This window comes from Symphalangus syndactylus, chromosome 8 (assembly GCF_028878055.3).
Source record: "Symphalangus syndactylus isolate Jambi chromosome 8, NHGRI_mSymSyn1-v2.1_pri, whole genome shotgun sequence".
Taxonomy (NCBI): Eukaryota; Metazoa; Chordata; class Mammalia; order Primates; family Hylobatidae; genus Symphalangus; species Symphalangus syndactylus.
The window spans coordinates 46,265,183-46,280,144 of record NC_072430.2 but is presented as its reverse complement, the minus strand read 5'-3'; the positions used below and the strand labels follow the sequence as shown (position 1 = coordinate 46,280,144).

General features: G+C 47.7%; 1 protein-coding gene across 10 annotated transcripts in view; it reads right to left on the bottom strand.

Moving 5' to 3' along the window:
- Positions 1 to 5,540: 5,540 nt before the first annotated feature.
- The window catches only part of MAP3K9 (mitogen-activated protein kinase kinase kinase 9), an 88,234-nt gene continuing 78,812 nt past the window's right edge, over positions 5,541 to 14,962 (bottom strand). For 9 of the 10 annotated variants that reach the window (XM_055288961.2, XM_063644352.1, XM_055288962.2 and 6 more), the window contains one exon: positions 5,541 to 13,897. In XM_055288961.2, coding sequence (XP_055144936.1) covers positions 13,413 to 13,897 — 485 coding nt within the window. In that variant the 3' untranslated portion in view covers positions 5,541 to 13,412. The remainder of the gene's footprint in view (positions 13,898 to 14,962) is intronic. The other variant, XR_008659425.2, reaches the window with a different exon arrangement.

Genomic DNA, 14,962 nt, shown 5'->3' with positions numbered 1-14,962 from the left:
CCTCAGGGCAAACTAAATAGCACAGGCAGAACCCAGCTGGAAGCACCCTCTTCATCTCCCACCTATGTAAAAATTAATCTTTTTTTCCCTACCAGTTATCGCCTAACACTAGAGCTTATCACAAGAAAAGACTGCAAGAACAAAGTGCTCTGTGAGATAAGGAATTTAAGATAAGTGAGCTGGCAGAGGATAAAATCCCCTTCACACAGCTGCTCCCAACACCTGGCTTCCCCATTAACACCACTCCCAGGACTATTTAAGTCTTACTCATCTTCCAGGTCTCAACTTGGACATCACTTCTCACCTCTTGTCTGCCTGTTTGTGCCTATCTCTCTCCCTCTCTCCATATAGGAAACATAGATATAAAGACAGAGATAGACATTGACAGATAGATAGATATTGAAATATAGATTATCATAGTGCCTTAATTGTTGGGTAAGCTGATTTTCCCACTAGATGGCAAATTCCAAAAAAGTGGCAGTCATTTTCTGTACCATTCACCCTCAGGGGTTTTAAAACACAGAGATGATGTGTTTGAGCATTAGTTAAGGCCATGCTTTTAGATGGGGAATGCCTTTCCATACAGCGCCATCCCCCACTGCATCTTACCGTCATAAGAGTGCCTCACTCGTTGACTTGTCTGGTCCCACACAGAACTGGAATTTGCTAGTCACACTGCAACTGGGACCAGAGTAGTCCCTCAAAAACCATTTGTCACAAGATCGGAGGGATGAGTCTTTTCTTTTCAGGTTGGGTAAAGTACAGAACTAGGTGGGAATCGGTGCTACTTTATCAGGCCACTCCACACTAGCCATGGCCCTCAGGATGTCCCTCCATCTGCAGGTGTCCCGTGGTGCTTGGCACACTTCTCCACTGCATCCTAGCGTGTTCAGTCTCACCAGGGAGACTAACATCTTCTAGAGGATGAAATCTGATCTGTATTCCTTTCTTCTCTTTCCCATCTTGCCTTGTCTCCTTCCCTCACATTTGACCACTTATTTATTTATTTATTTATGTATTTTAGATGGAATCTCACTGTATCACCCAGGCTGCAGTGCAGTGGTGCCATCTCAGCTCACTGCAACCTCCATCTCCCGGGTTCAAGAAGCAATTCTTCTGCCTCAGCCTCCAGAGTAGCTGGGACTACAGGCGCATGCCACCACACTCAGTTAATTTTTTTTTTTTTTTTTTTTTTTTTGTATTTTTAGTAGAGACAGGGTTTCACCATGTTTGCGAGGCTGTTCTCGAACTCCTGACTTCAGTTGATCCACCCGCCTCTGCCTCCCGAAGTGCTGGGATTACAGGCGTGAGCCATGGCACCCATGGTGACCACTTACAGGTTACAGTCTTCTTAGACACCTGGGTAGATAGCCAGAAAGTCAGTTCATAAAGAAGATAATACTCTCTCAAGCAGGAGGCCTCCATTCCTGGAAAATCAATGTTTCAGGAAGCAGAGAAGTGTTGAGTCTTAGGGATGGGGAAGGACTGGAGGCAGGGAAATTGTGATGGGCATTTGGGAAGGTAGACTCAGGTCAGATTGGGTGGAGTCCTTAAGGCCGTGCTCAAGAATGTGGATCCTTTCCTGCAGACATTGGGCATGGCATGATCCAACCTGTGTTCCATGAGCACATTTCCTAGGCTGATCTTTCTCAAGCCTCCCCATTTTCCTTCTATCACAAAGAAGTGTCCAGTGCCTCCCACTGAGACCCCATAACAGGCTCTCCTGGTTGGATAGCAGCAGTGTGACCAATGACTGGGAGGAGGAGGGGACAGAGTGGCAGACCCCCACCCTCATCTCCACCCCACCCCCTTATGCCAAAACATGTTCTCCAGCTTGAGCTAGTTGGACTAGATTGGGTGGGGACCAAGGGCTCAGAGGATTAGGACATCAGCCCCAGCCTTGAATGAACCACATTCCACAGGCGTGTAAACAGGGTGTGGTGGACACAGGCCTGGCGCAGCTCCTTTCACAGAGGGGCGTGCACTTGTATTGTAGGAATGTGCTATTTGCCTGTGCAGGACCTGACATCCCTAACCAGCTGTGCCCCTAGGAAACACCCACAGCACCTCCTTCTTAGAACATTCTCTGTTCATGTGCCCTCACTGGATTCTGCTAGCAGTCTGCAGGTGCTCACCATTCCAGCACCATCTCTCCACTGGAGGGACGGGATGAAGAAAGGGGTGAGGGGGACCAGGAAGTTGGCCCCAGTTCTACCTTCCATAAGCAAGGCTTCTGGAATCACCTCGTTATACTCCTCAGGGCAGGGGACAACCTTGAAGCCAGTGGCCTCTGGAACACCTGCAAAGGAACCTGCTTAGCATGGGAAAGCATCCTCAAACTACTATATTTGCCATTGTTTTGCTGAATAGAAAAGTAACCTATATTCATTTTCTTAAAGTTTAATAAATTCCAAAAGAACATTTTTAAACCATCTGTGATACCTCCCCACAAAGATAACTTTCTCCCAGTCTTTTTCCTGTGCCTATCGTGTGTATTTTTTAATGTAAATATATTTTCTGTATATAATAGGGATCAAATCGCTTTTGAAATTTTTTGTATCCTACCATTTAGCTTATCATGAGCATTTTCACATTTTCTTAATTATTCATGAAAAATTTAGCTTCATGAATAACCTGTTCATGAATAATCTAACAGCCACATAACATTTCACATGGTCCATGATAAAACCAGTGCTAGGAACCCAGGGTGAGGCATTACAAGGTTCACTTTTTTAAAAAGGTGGACACAGAATTGTGCTGCCTGAGAGGAGAGGGAGCATCTCACCATCTCCTGCCTTGGTATCTTTTATTCTTTATGACTCAGCTCAAGTTCTGTCTCCTCCATGAGGTGAAGCCCCAGCTCAGGCTAAACGCAGCCCACAGTGCTCCTTTAGCACCCCATCACGGAGCTGACTACATTATATTAAACAGATTTCTTCATATTTTGGTCTCTCCCACCAGACAATATAGTCTTTGAGAACCTGGCTAAAGAAGCTGCAAATCTCTAGTGTCCAGATGGTACCTAGCACAGGAAGGTACTCAATAAATGCCTTGAAAAGAAGCAGACTTTAAGCAACCTCCTGTTGTCAGGCATTTAGACAGTTTTCTAGTTTGTAAAGAGAGCCTTCTTGCTCTCACTGTATCAGATTCCATGTTGCTGGGTGAGGAAGAGGGTGGAAGAAGACCTGCATTCTTATTTGGGTCATTTGTAGTCTCTTGAATGATCCTGTAAATAACATTGGGATGACTTGTAAATCTTTGTCTGCATCCAACTCAATCCATTTTTTTTTTTTTTTTTTTTTGAGACGGAGTTTTGCTCTTGTTGCCCAGGCTGGAGTGCAGTGGCGTGATCTCGGCTCACCGCAAACTCCGCCTCCCAGGTTCAAGCGATTCTCCTGCCTCAGACTCCCGAGTAGCTGGGATTATAGGCATGTGCCACTACACCTGGCTAATTTTGTAATTTTAGTAGAAACGGGGTTTCTCCATGTTGGTCAGACTGGTCTCAAACTCCAGACCTCACGTGATTCACCTGCCTCCGCCTCCCAAAGTGCTGGGATTACAGGTGTGAGCCACTGCGCCAGGCCCCAACTCAATCTTATGATACAAACGCAGATGCCAGAATCAGACAAGTCCCAGCTCCACTATTTGCCAGTTGTGTGGTCTTGGGCATGTTACTCAACCCTCTGGCCCTCACTTTCTTCAATGTAAAAAGGAGATAGTAACAGATCTACTCTTAAAGATGTTGAAATATTGTAAATGAGATAACATAGGTTAGGTCTTAGTGCAACGGTTGACTTTAAGCAACCATTAAACTAGTTTTTATTACTATAGAGTAGTAACGGAATTACTAGGCCTGTGTTGTAGTTTTTAATACCATACGGCCAAGCTGCTTTCCAGAAACATGCAGCAATTTGTATGCATGTTAACAGTATATGGTGCCTGGCCGGGTGACCTGGCTCATGTCTGAAATCCCAGCACTTTGGGAGGCTGAGGTGGGGAGATCACCTGAGATCAGGAGTTTGAGACCAGGCTAGCCAACACGGTGAAACCCCATCTCTACTAAAAATACTAAATTAGCTGGGCATGGTGATGTGTGCCTGTAATCCCAGCTACTGGGGAGGCTGAGGCATGAGAATCACTTGAACCTGGGAGGCGGGGGTTGCAGTGAGCTGAGATGGCGCCACTGCACCCCAGCCTGGGTGACAGAGCGAGACTCTGTCTCAACAAAACAAAAGAAAAACAGTATGGCACCTTTCCATATGGCACCAGCAAGGAGATTGGTCAATTTTTCATCTTTGCCCAGTTGGCTTTACAAAGGTTATCCGGATCCTGGTCAAACTAACCTCAAGGCTCAGCAAAAGGTCAGCCTTGCCCTCACAATCCAAGCATCCAGCACAGAACCCCACCTCGGAGTCACCCCTCCCCAGGTGTCAGAGAAAAGAGCAAAGAGGTCAGAGAGAAATGAAAGGTTACAGCATTCACGCATGAGGGTGTCTGAATATTTAAGTTCAGAAGTCATTTTCTTCCACCTGTAGCTGAGTGATGAAATAGAGGATTCCAGCAGTGAAGAATGGCCTCAAACAAGAGTCATCCTGTCTGCTTTTATCCTCATCCCCACCTAACACGAAATCATGGAAAGTGAGAGCACAAAGGCTGCTTTGTGATCAGCTTGCTCCAGAAGAGGCCCAGAGAGGTTAAGTGCCTTGCCAAGGTCACACAGCTCACGAGTGCCATTAAGAGCATCAGAGCCACAAGGAATCTATGACTCATAGCCGGCAAATCCTATTCACATGTCTATAACTCCATCTGTTTGTCCTCTTAGCTCCATTCACAACTTCACCAGGAATGTTAGCATGGTTAGTTGTAGGGAGTAGGAAACAGCACATATTCACAAGCGGCTCTGAAAGCCAAAATCCACGAGCTGTGTGAAAGTCAACTGTGAGCAGAGACTGCACCGTTCAGCACCATCATTCACAAAGGCCCCCATGGTCCTGCTGGAGGCTCCTAGACCCTCAGAGAGGCTTCTCACCCACCTCCTCTTTTCTGCAGCATTTCCGTCTTTCTCCAGTTATTTCTTTCCTACATAAGAAAACTCCCTGGAAACAGCTCAGTTACTTGAGCACCTGCAGGCTGGAAACAGAGGAGAGAAGCTCGTGGCCTTCAGTTTAATTAAAAAGAAAAAAGAGGCTGGGTGTGGTGGTTCACACCTGTAATTTCAGCACTTTGGGAGGCCAAGGTGGGTGGATTACCGAGGTCAGGAGATCAAGACCAGCCTGGCCAACATGATGAAACCCCGTCTCTACTGAAAATACAAAAAATTAGGTGGGCGTGGTGGTGGGCGCCTGTAATCCCAGCTACTTGAGAGGCTGAGGCAGGAGAACTGCTGGAACCCGGGAGGTGGAGGTTGCGGTGAGCTGAGATCGCACCACTGTACTCCAGCCTGGGAAACAGGAAACAAGAGCAAAACTCCATCTCAAAAAAAAAAAAAAAAAAAAAAAGAGGAAAGGATGAGTTTACAAAGAACCACAACAAACCAGAGGTAATCGTTGTAACAGTTTTATTCAAGTCTCTGTGTGCTCTGGCGTTGAGACCAGGCTGAGATCAGCATTACACTGTAATACAATAAGAGGTTTAGCCATTGAACCAAGCCTGCTTGGCATCCCTAGTTAACAATTTACAGTACCTTGAAAGAAAAAAAAAAAAAAGCCAAAGGAAAGAACCTGATAAGTTTCCTTCAGGACTTTTTCATCTTTAAATATTGTTGACAACATACAATAACTTAAATCCCAAAGCAAAGTGGGAATTCAAGGACACGGGGTCAGGACACATGGACAAGACATTGGAGCAGAGAAGGTCTAGGGTTAAAAACTAGTAGCTAATCACAGAGGAACCAAACAAACACACACGTGAACTTTCACTTCACCTAGACTTAAAAGCCCTAAGGGGGAGGAAAAATCCCAAAGAAAGCTTTTCTGTGAACTAAGTAAAACCCATCTCCAATTCCTTTCCTTATTCCTCTACAAGCCTTAGACTATAAGATATCTGGGTTTCGGTGGGGAGTGGTTGTGGGTGAATGTGCAGGATGAGTAGGGAGGGAAATCAGAAAACAAAGTGAGCAAGTTCATCACCTCCCTTCTTTGCTACAACTGTGTATCAAGGGCATGTGGCTCAATGTGACAAAAAGGCAAAAGCCTGACCTCAAGTGCCCGGGGAGGAGACACAAGCTACAGTAAGGCTTCCAAGCTCAAGAAACTGAGAGAAAAGAGAGGACAAGCTGGAATGAAGAGCAGCAATGGGGCACCTGCAGGCTGGCAACAGGAGAGAGGCTCATGGCCTTCAGTGGTGTTGGGAGAAGAGCTACAGAATTGACATGTCCAACTCCTGTGTGCTTCCAACCCCTGGATTCATGGAGAGGAAACAGGGAGAGTAAGGCAGCCAGCAGCATCGAGGATGTCAGCTGAGACCTGCAAGGGTTCAAGTCCAGTCATAGGCAGACGACAGGTGAGCCAAGGACACAACTCCTCCTTGGGCAAAGGGCAATCTCAAAACCTAGGTGGACCTGAGCTAGGCCAGCTTTATCTCAAGAGCTCCTAAGTAGTGGCTGAGAAATGTGCTCAGAGGAAAAAAAAAAGGTGACTTTGGAACCAAGCAGATCAGCAACTTGCTTCCTAGCTGTGTGACCCTTGGCAAATTACACAGCCATCAGAGCCTTGGTTTCCACATTCTTAAATGGGGGTAATACCCACATCCCAGAATTATTGTAAGGAGTCAAAAATTATATATATATGAATCACTAGGACAGGACTGCCCCCCACGTGGAAAAAATTAATGATTTCTTATCATGTATTATTTGTCTTTATAACTAGGCCGGGATATATCTTTGCCTCACTCTGATGGTGATGAAGAAAAGAGCCACAGCCAGCATGGCGTCTGAACTGGAGGTAGAGATAAACGATGAGAATGAAATAAAGATGACAGAGGATGAGGAGGGTGGTGGAAACGATACTAGCAGAGGGTGTGGTGGGCCAAATTCTGAAGACTCACTGTGCGGGCACAGAGCTAGGGAATGTGGCTCTTGGCATGCCAGGGAGTGAAAAAGCCTCCATTCACTTCAGTCCCTTCTGAAATCTGGAGGAGAGAATGAATGAAGTTCATTCACTTCTGGAATTTAAACATGTTCCAAAGAGGTTTAAGATGAGAATCTAAAGGAGCCTCTGTGCCGTAATCACTTCCCTTCTCCAGGGAACACACACACACACACACAAGTGCCCTCAGGGCTGCAGAGCCGGAAAGGCAGCCAGAACACCAAGGAAATGTCACACCCAGGTGTAGATCCAAAGTTAAAAGCTCCTAGATGTTTCATTGCTGTAAGTCTACACACTCCTATTTAAACGCGAGCACCCCAAGAGAGCCGCTGCCTCACTCAGGACCTGAGGGGAAGGGCAAGAAAAAAGCATAAAACCTATTTCACAGTGTTATCTAAGCCCCTCTCACAGGTCCAGGTGAGGGGCAGGCAGAGCTGGGTCTAGAGTGGAGTGAGGCCCTCACCTTGGGTTAAAATTTAAGGGGGTACCAAAAAAAAAACAAAAAAGAACCTCAGTAATCAAGATAAATCATATTGCAATGCAGTATTTTTTAAAAATCAGTTACTGAAAAATTCCACGATGAATACAGTATCAAAATTTTAAGTCAGGCTTTGTCTGGGTTGGTGTCCAGGTGTGAAGGATCTCAGGAACGGGCAGCATACTACTTCTGAAACCTAGCCTTGGACTTCAGTGAGCGCAGGGCATGTCCTGGGGCCCTCACTTCCCTGGGCTCCGCTTGTGACTACTCTGACCTCTGGGTTCAGAATGCCCAGACGTCTATCCCTCGTGTTCCGGTAGGAGAGGCCTGTCTGTGCACCCCTGGAATGGCATTCTGCTGTCCAGTCCCGAGACACCTAACTAGGTAGACACCTATCTCGATAGACACCTATCATGTCCACATCTGCCAATCAGCCTAGTAAAACTAGGTGATGAGTGCTTTCAAGGAGGGCAGGTCAGACCAGACAGGTAGGAAGACGGGTCAGGGGAAAAGCAGGTCTGTTTCCAAGGGTTAACAAAGAGAGGTGTGGAAAAGCTCAGCTCCCATAACCAGCTGGGCCCCAAAGCTCTTCCCTCTATCCAGCTCAAGGCCCAAAGCAGGCTCCCTGTAGGGGATGGGGAACCACAGGCGGTAAGAATCAGGAAGGAGCAGTCGTACTGACTCCTGATCATGGAGTGAGTCCAACATGAAGAGCAAAGCCAGGGCTCCCTAGGCAGCCTACAGAGGCCCCAGTACTTCCAGGGCCCAAGACAGGAAATGGATGAGGAAGCGGGTGGACATGACTGTCAATATCTCATCAGGACAAAATAAAAAAACAGCAGTCTGAGAGGAAGTCCGTAAGAGACTCACCTGGCCCGCACAGCTAACCGGAAGTCCGGGGCTGAGTCACGCTAATTAGGAACCTAAGCCCTGTTAATTAGCCTTAATTTGCAGGATTTCAGCTTCCTCCTCCTGCCTTCCAACACCAGCACCTGAAGTGGTGAGCACCCACCCAGGTAGCAATGCCAGGGAAAAGCCCAGGACTGAGGTCCTCTCCAGAAACAGCAATGGATTTTCCTTTCACATGTGAATTTTCATTAATTTGAATTCCTAATCTAGGAATACGCTGATCCCGACAGAAGAGATGCATTTGGTAATGTGTTTCTAACAATAGTATACCTTGACAAAGACAAGTCATTCTCAGACCTAAAGCCAAAGAGAGAGGCAGGTACATTAGGGTGAACCATATGAAACAGCTGATATTCGACTGTTTTTGACGTAAAACCGTACATATATTTCATACACACGCACACTTTTCTGCACCAAGGGAAGCAAGCTGGCAATGCTGCAGTTTCTGTGCAGGGCTCATGGCTCCAGGACCATACATTTGAAAGTTAGAAGGGCTTCAGGAGGGAAAGTAGATAGCATCGTCCCCAGTTCACAGTATGCTTCTGAAGTCCAGAGAGGGGAAAAGATGTGTGCAAATTCACACACCCAGGAAGTAGGCAGCTTTTATCACCAGGTTCCTGCCAACACACTTTCCACCCCAAGGTGTGCCATTCACAGCCATCCAGTCTTCAGTGCCCTCTGCTCTTTGCTTTGTTAAAAGTGAGCTGGATGAGTTAGGATTGCTTGGGAGGTGTCTCCTTCACACAAATGAAGGAGGCGGGAGGGAGGACTCCAATGTCGGGACCACAGAGGCAAAAGAGTTCATGAAAAGTCAGGTCTAGATGTCCTAGGGGTATCTCACTGTGTCCCTGAGCAACAGTAGCCTGAGGGAAAGGGGGCTTAGTGACCATGACACATGTCCCAAGAGCAAGGGAACCCTTTTCCAAAGATTCTTCCAGGAACTGGGATGATTCCAGGCTCTAAACAAATCAGACTGATGACCCCAAGAAATGAGAGACAGCCAACTGTCACTCTGATGTTGCTACCAACCTCCCTCTCCCATTTCCTTCTCTGTAAGACACAACCTCCCTCTCCCATTTCCTTCTCTGTAAGACACAAATGGTGAGGATGACATTGGCAGACAGCGTCCGACAAGTTAAGTGGGGGAATTAGGAAAGAATGCTTGTCAACACCAGCTGCTACATAAATGCAGCAGAAGGGCATGGGCCTGACTGGGGCCCCCATTAGTCATGCTCAGCCACCCCCAAATCACTCCTCTTCCAGAGGCCAAAGGACGAAAGAAAAGGCAAGTTCCCTCAAGGCAAAGGTGACAAGAGCCACACACTCAACTTCAGCGATTCATCCTGTAGAGATGAAAGCAGCTTCCTCTAGGAGCTGACAAGGAGCTACGGTGCTTCACTGACCTTCTCTGATACATACACCCAACCCCCTTGAGAGGAAGGCATGTGATGATTGCTTTTAAAGGAAGGAAATCTGAGAGGGGCTAAAGAGACAAGCCTATGGCCACACAGCAAAAGCAGAATGGGGAATGCAGCCAACCTGTTCAGTTCTGAGCCCGGTGGCTTCACTCAGCAATTAGTCCAAGCCACATTTTCATTTCTCTTCACTTGAATTTTCATCTTTAAGCATGTCCCCTTCTCTACTAGCAAGTGTATCAAATGTACAAGGAAAATGTGTCATTTTGCAAAGGTCAGGAGGAAAAGTTAGCACTATTCTGAGTTGTCCAAATGTAAGATATCATTGTTGCTATTATTGTTACTACCAGACCCTAGGGATGCCACAGGATGCCAAGTGAAGAAGATCCGCCAAAGTCTCTCAGAAATAACATACAGATAACTGAGGTATCTACTCAGCCTCCTGGCAGCAGTCTGGATCCTCAAGGGAGTCAACAGGGGATAATCCGAATCAGCGGTAGGAGCTGAAGAATCCAAGGAGCAGGGGCAGAGAGCAGTATCTGTTCCTATTACCGTCTTCCATGAAGTGAGCACCTGCCAAGAGCAGAAGGAATGTGTCTTTGTGCAAAGGGAAGGCAGGGGAAAGGGGGGCCGGCTACTGCCACTCAAGTGGCTTCATCCACAGCTCCAGGGCCTGCTCCTGACCACGACCACAGAACAAGCGAACCTGAGTGAATAGAAAGCCACTGAGACCTGCTACTACTATACAGATCCTTAGCCCATCTCCAACCTTGCCCCACTGAGAGAGTGCAGCAGTCAGGGGCCCATCAGAGACCAGGTGTATAGGAGTTGAGAGATGGTAACTGTTCCTTCTTCATGGATGCTCACAGTAGCACCTTCGGATAACCCTGCTTTTGCTTCTTTCAGGTACAATTATTTCCTTAGAAGGACCCAGCCTTGCTTTATCATTCTCCACAGTGGACAAGGATGGCATTCAACCTCTCACTCAATGGCAGGTGACCATCATTCAGTTACACTACATCACTTACACTACATCTAGAAAGATGGCTGCAACCTACCACAATGGCAAGTTAAAAATGAGCAAAGGAAAAATCTCTGCTTCATACCACAGAGCACTGTGTATAGGCAGCATGGTTTGGAGGGCCACAAGAGGGCCATTTAGTGGAGCCAAGGATATACAGATGTGTTCGTGGCTTAGCCTGAGGTTATGGAGGGTCCAGGGGAAGGAGGGCACAGAACAGACCTTTTTTTTTTTTTTTTTTTTTGAGACAGAGTTTTGCTCTTGTTGTCCAGGCTGGAGTGGAATGGCGCAACCTTGGCTCACTGCAACCTCTGCCTCCCAGGTTCAAGCGATTCTCCCGCCTCAGCCTTGTGAGTAGGTGGGATTACAGGCATGTGCCACCATGCCTGGCTAATTTTTTTGTATTTTTAGTAGAGACAGGGTATCTCCATGTTGGTCAGGCTGGTCTCGAACTCCCGACCTCAGGTGATCCACCTGCCTCTGCCTCCCAAAGCACTGGGATTACAGGCGTGAGCCACCGTGCCCTGTCAGAACAGACTTTGTATGTACTTCTCCCCATCAAGAATGAAGAATCACTTGGTTGGCTAGAACTGCTGGTAAGATTTACATTTTTTCCTCCTAGCCCAGGAGTAGGGGAATATCTTACATATTGGCTTCACTGAACAATAAAATACTGTAACAATATCTTACATATTGGCTTCACTGAACAAAGAGAAGGACACAGAAGAGAAGCAATAACAAAACCTTGGGCAACAAAACCAGTAGTGCCTTCCCGTCCAAGACTGGTGGGCCCCTTGAACCAAAGTGCTAATGGGCTCATAAAGCAAGGAACAAGGTCACCCCTTTAGTGATCCCCAAGGCAGGACATCTATCCCAGTTATAGAGAAAGGGCAGTGACCAATTCATCACTGTTGCCAGATGCACATCCAGGCAGCAAATGCAAGGAACCTGCTGAGTGACCTCCAAGACAAAAGACAGTGGAGCAGCATTCAGAGAGCCTCAAAGGAAGAGGGGAATGACCTTGAGACTCTACTCCCAATCAAGTCGTCATTCCCACATAAAGACAACTGTTCACACATAACACAGGAGGCCTCAGAGCAGTCGCATGGAGAAGACATACATGAGAACGCTTTAGAGGAAACTCAACATTCAAGTTAAGGAAACAACTTCCAGAAAGGTCAGGGTTGGCCTCTGCTATCCTTCCTACTCAGCTTATGGTCCAGAGCCCAGCATGAGGGGCTACCTGTGCACAGGCCTTGGTCAGTTTCCAGTATGGGGGACCTAAAGGTTATTGTACATCAGCGGCTCCCTGGGCACCCTATAAATAGCACTTTGCCACATGCATTTACAGATCCTGCTGGCTCCATTTTACTTCAAGGGCATCACAACATGGATGGCCCAGTTGAGAGTGAATTCCCAAGTCCCAGTGTCCAGTGGCCATTTGGTACTCTGCTTCATAGCTGTTCTAGGGCATTGCGGTGATATCTACTAACTGAACATAACCGAAAGCCCACAAACTCCAGGGATTAGAGTGAAGACCAAAGGAAGGGAGTAACACATAAAGTTCAGACAACAAAAGGAACAGACAGTGGAATTTTGTCTCTGACTTAGAACTGGCACCAGTGAGTGAGTCCCCCAAGAAACTATTCCTGGGATGAGCAGATGATTGTATCCGAACCTGGTCTGACAAGGTCCTGACCCCAAGTAGCTAGACGGGTACCCTCAACAGTTGCTGGTTTGCCCTTTGCCGAGAGTTTCCAAAAAGAACAAGGACATACTTCATGAACCTCTTCACTGCAACTTTACTGTATTTTTCCTAATACCCCCATCCCCCTGTTCTCACTGAGGCAGTTCCCCTTTCCACCTGTGGGCTCAGATAAACAGGTGGGGCACCTGGAAGTGCAGATAGGTAGTGCCAGGTCTATCAAGCCCTATGACCCCACACTGGGCCACCTCACTTTCAGTATTCCTGCTAGCATGAAAGGGCTTAGGACACAGAAAAGCTCCTATCTCGAACCAAGCCAGATTCCCATTCCTGGGTGTTGGGGGACAGCGGACGAGGAGCAAAATCAATCACAGAATATCCAATACTGGTGTTTGGGAAGCTGAACTCGGGGCTGACAAAGGGACCCCATGACAGCTCTGTGCACACCCAACTGGCTGAGGAGAGGGAGCAGCAGACAGACTTGGCTGAGTGACTCTGCAGAGTCACTCTAAAGGCAAGGAAGACTGTGGAGGGTGGGGGACATGCATGCACCCCTCCCTCCCCTACACAGCCAGAGCTGATGGCCACAGCCCCTCCAGTGGACATGGGTAGAAAGGCCCTGCAGGGCAGAAGACCCTCTGAAGTGGCCCTGTTTCCATCCCTTCCATCTTCAAAGTGCATTATCAGTGCAAGAAGTAGGGCTGGATCTCAGGGGGTCCAACCCTGAGAAAGGGCTGTGCCCGCCAGCTCCCCTCATCTCCGCCGGCTGTCCCCCTTGCCCACCCCAATCCTTTTCATGCTAAGACCAGAACTCCTGCTGGATCTCATAAGGGGCAGGCCTGTGCGTGTTCAGTTCCACTCTGCACAGTGGCACGGTGCTGTCCTGACTCTGCCCCTCTGCATCCAGGTCCAGAAGCGTCCGCTCGGTTGGGGGCAGCGGCCCTGCCTGGAACGGGAGCAGGGCTGGAAGTCCAGGCCGCTCCTCTACAGTGCTGCTACTGCTAGCAAAGCAGGAGTCCAGGTTGCTGGGCGTCTCTGTGCTGGAGCTGTTGGCTGGGGAGGTGCTGCGGGCATGGCTGGGGGACACAAACCACCAAGGGTCCAGCCGTTGCCGGTTGGCAGAAGGACGCGGCCGAGGCAGAAACTCCAGGGTCTTGGGTCTCTCCAAGGTAGAGTCCTGCTGAGTGTTCCAGCGCCTTGGGGTTGGGGGGAAGACCACATTGGGGTCAGGGAGACGGGGAAATTCACCTGGGTCTCGGCTGGGACTGGGGGTTTTCAACATTCCTGGTCAAAAAGACAAAGGGAGAAGCATCAGATGATGCACCATATTTCAGGGTTAGATATCCGCTACTCCCCCCCAACACCACCATATCCCTACACACTCAGGAGAACTTGAATCACCAAATGTTTGTGGAGCACCTACTGGGAGGCACTGGGGATACAGTAGTGAACTAGAAGGCCATGATCCCTGTATCTGGTAAGAATAATAGGACATTTGGGGGTCACATCTGTAATGAAATAACTTAAGGCAGATGTTGGCAAATAACACACAAGCTGGCCACCTGTGTTTATAAACAAGGTTTTAGGTGGAGTACAGTGGCTCATGCCTATAATCCCAGCACTTTGGGAGGCCAAGGCAGGAGGATCACTTAACCCCAGCAGTTCAAGACCAGCTTGGGCAACATGATGAAACCCCATCTCTACAAAATTTTTTTGCAAAATTAGCCAGGCATGATGGTCCATGCCTGTAGTCCCAGCTACTTGGGAGGCTGAGGCAAGAGGATCACTTGAGCCCAGGAGGTCGAGGCTGCAGTGAGCTGTGATCACACCACTGCACTCCAGCCTGGGTGACAGAGTGAGACTTTGTCTCAAAAAGAAGAAAAAAAGGTATACAATAAAATTTTATTGAAACACAGCCACATCCAGTGTCTGCTTTCCCACTACGGCAGCGTAGTTTAGTTACAACAGAAACTGTATGGCCTACGAAGCCTAAAATATTTACTATCTGGCCCTTCACCAAAAAAGCTTGCTGCCTCCTGACTTAAGGGCATGTCTGTTAAGGGCATGTTAAGGGCATGTTCATTTACTGTTCATCCATGTAATAAACATGTGATGGGAACAGAGTTAGGTATCAGAAGTCCAAAGGTGAGTAACGTAGGGTTTCTGTTCCCAAAGAGGTCACATATCTGAGTATAACAAAAAACAGGAGGGCAGGTCAAGCCAAACAGTTAAATACAATTGTTGTTGAAACTTAAATGTCATTGAAAGGGTATTACCATCCCCCCTTTTCCTACTGGATTAGGGGCTGTTTCCAAGTCAGACTTAGGTCTTCCAGGGAGAAAGGGATGG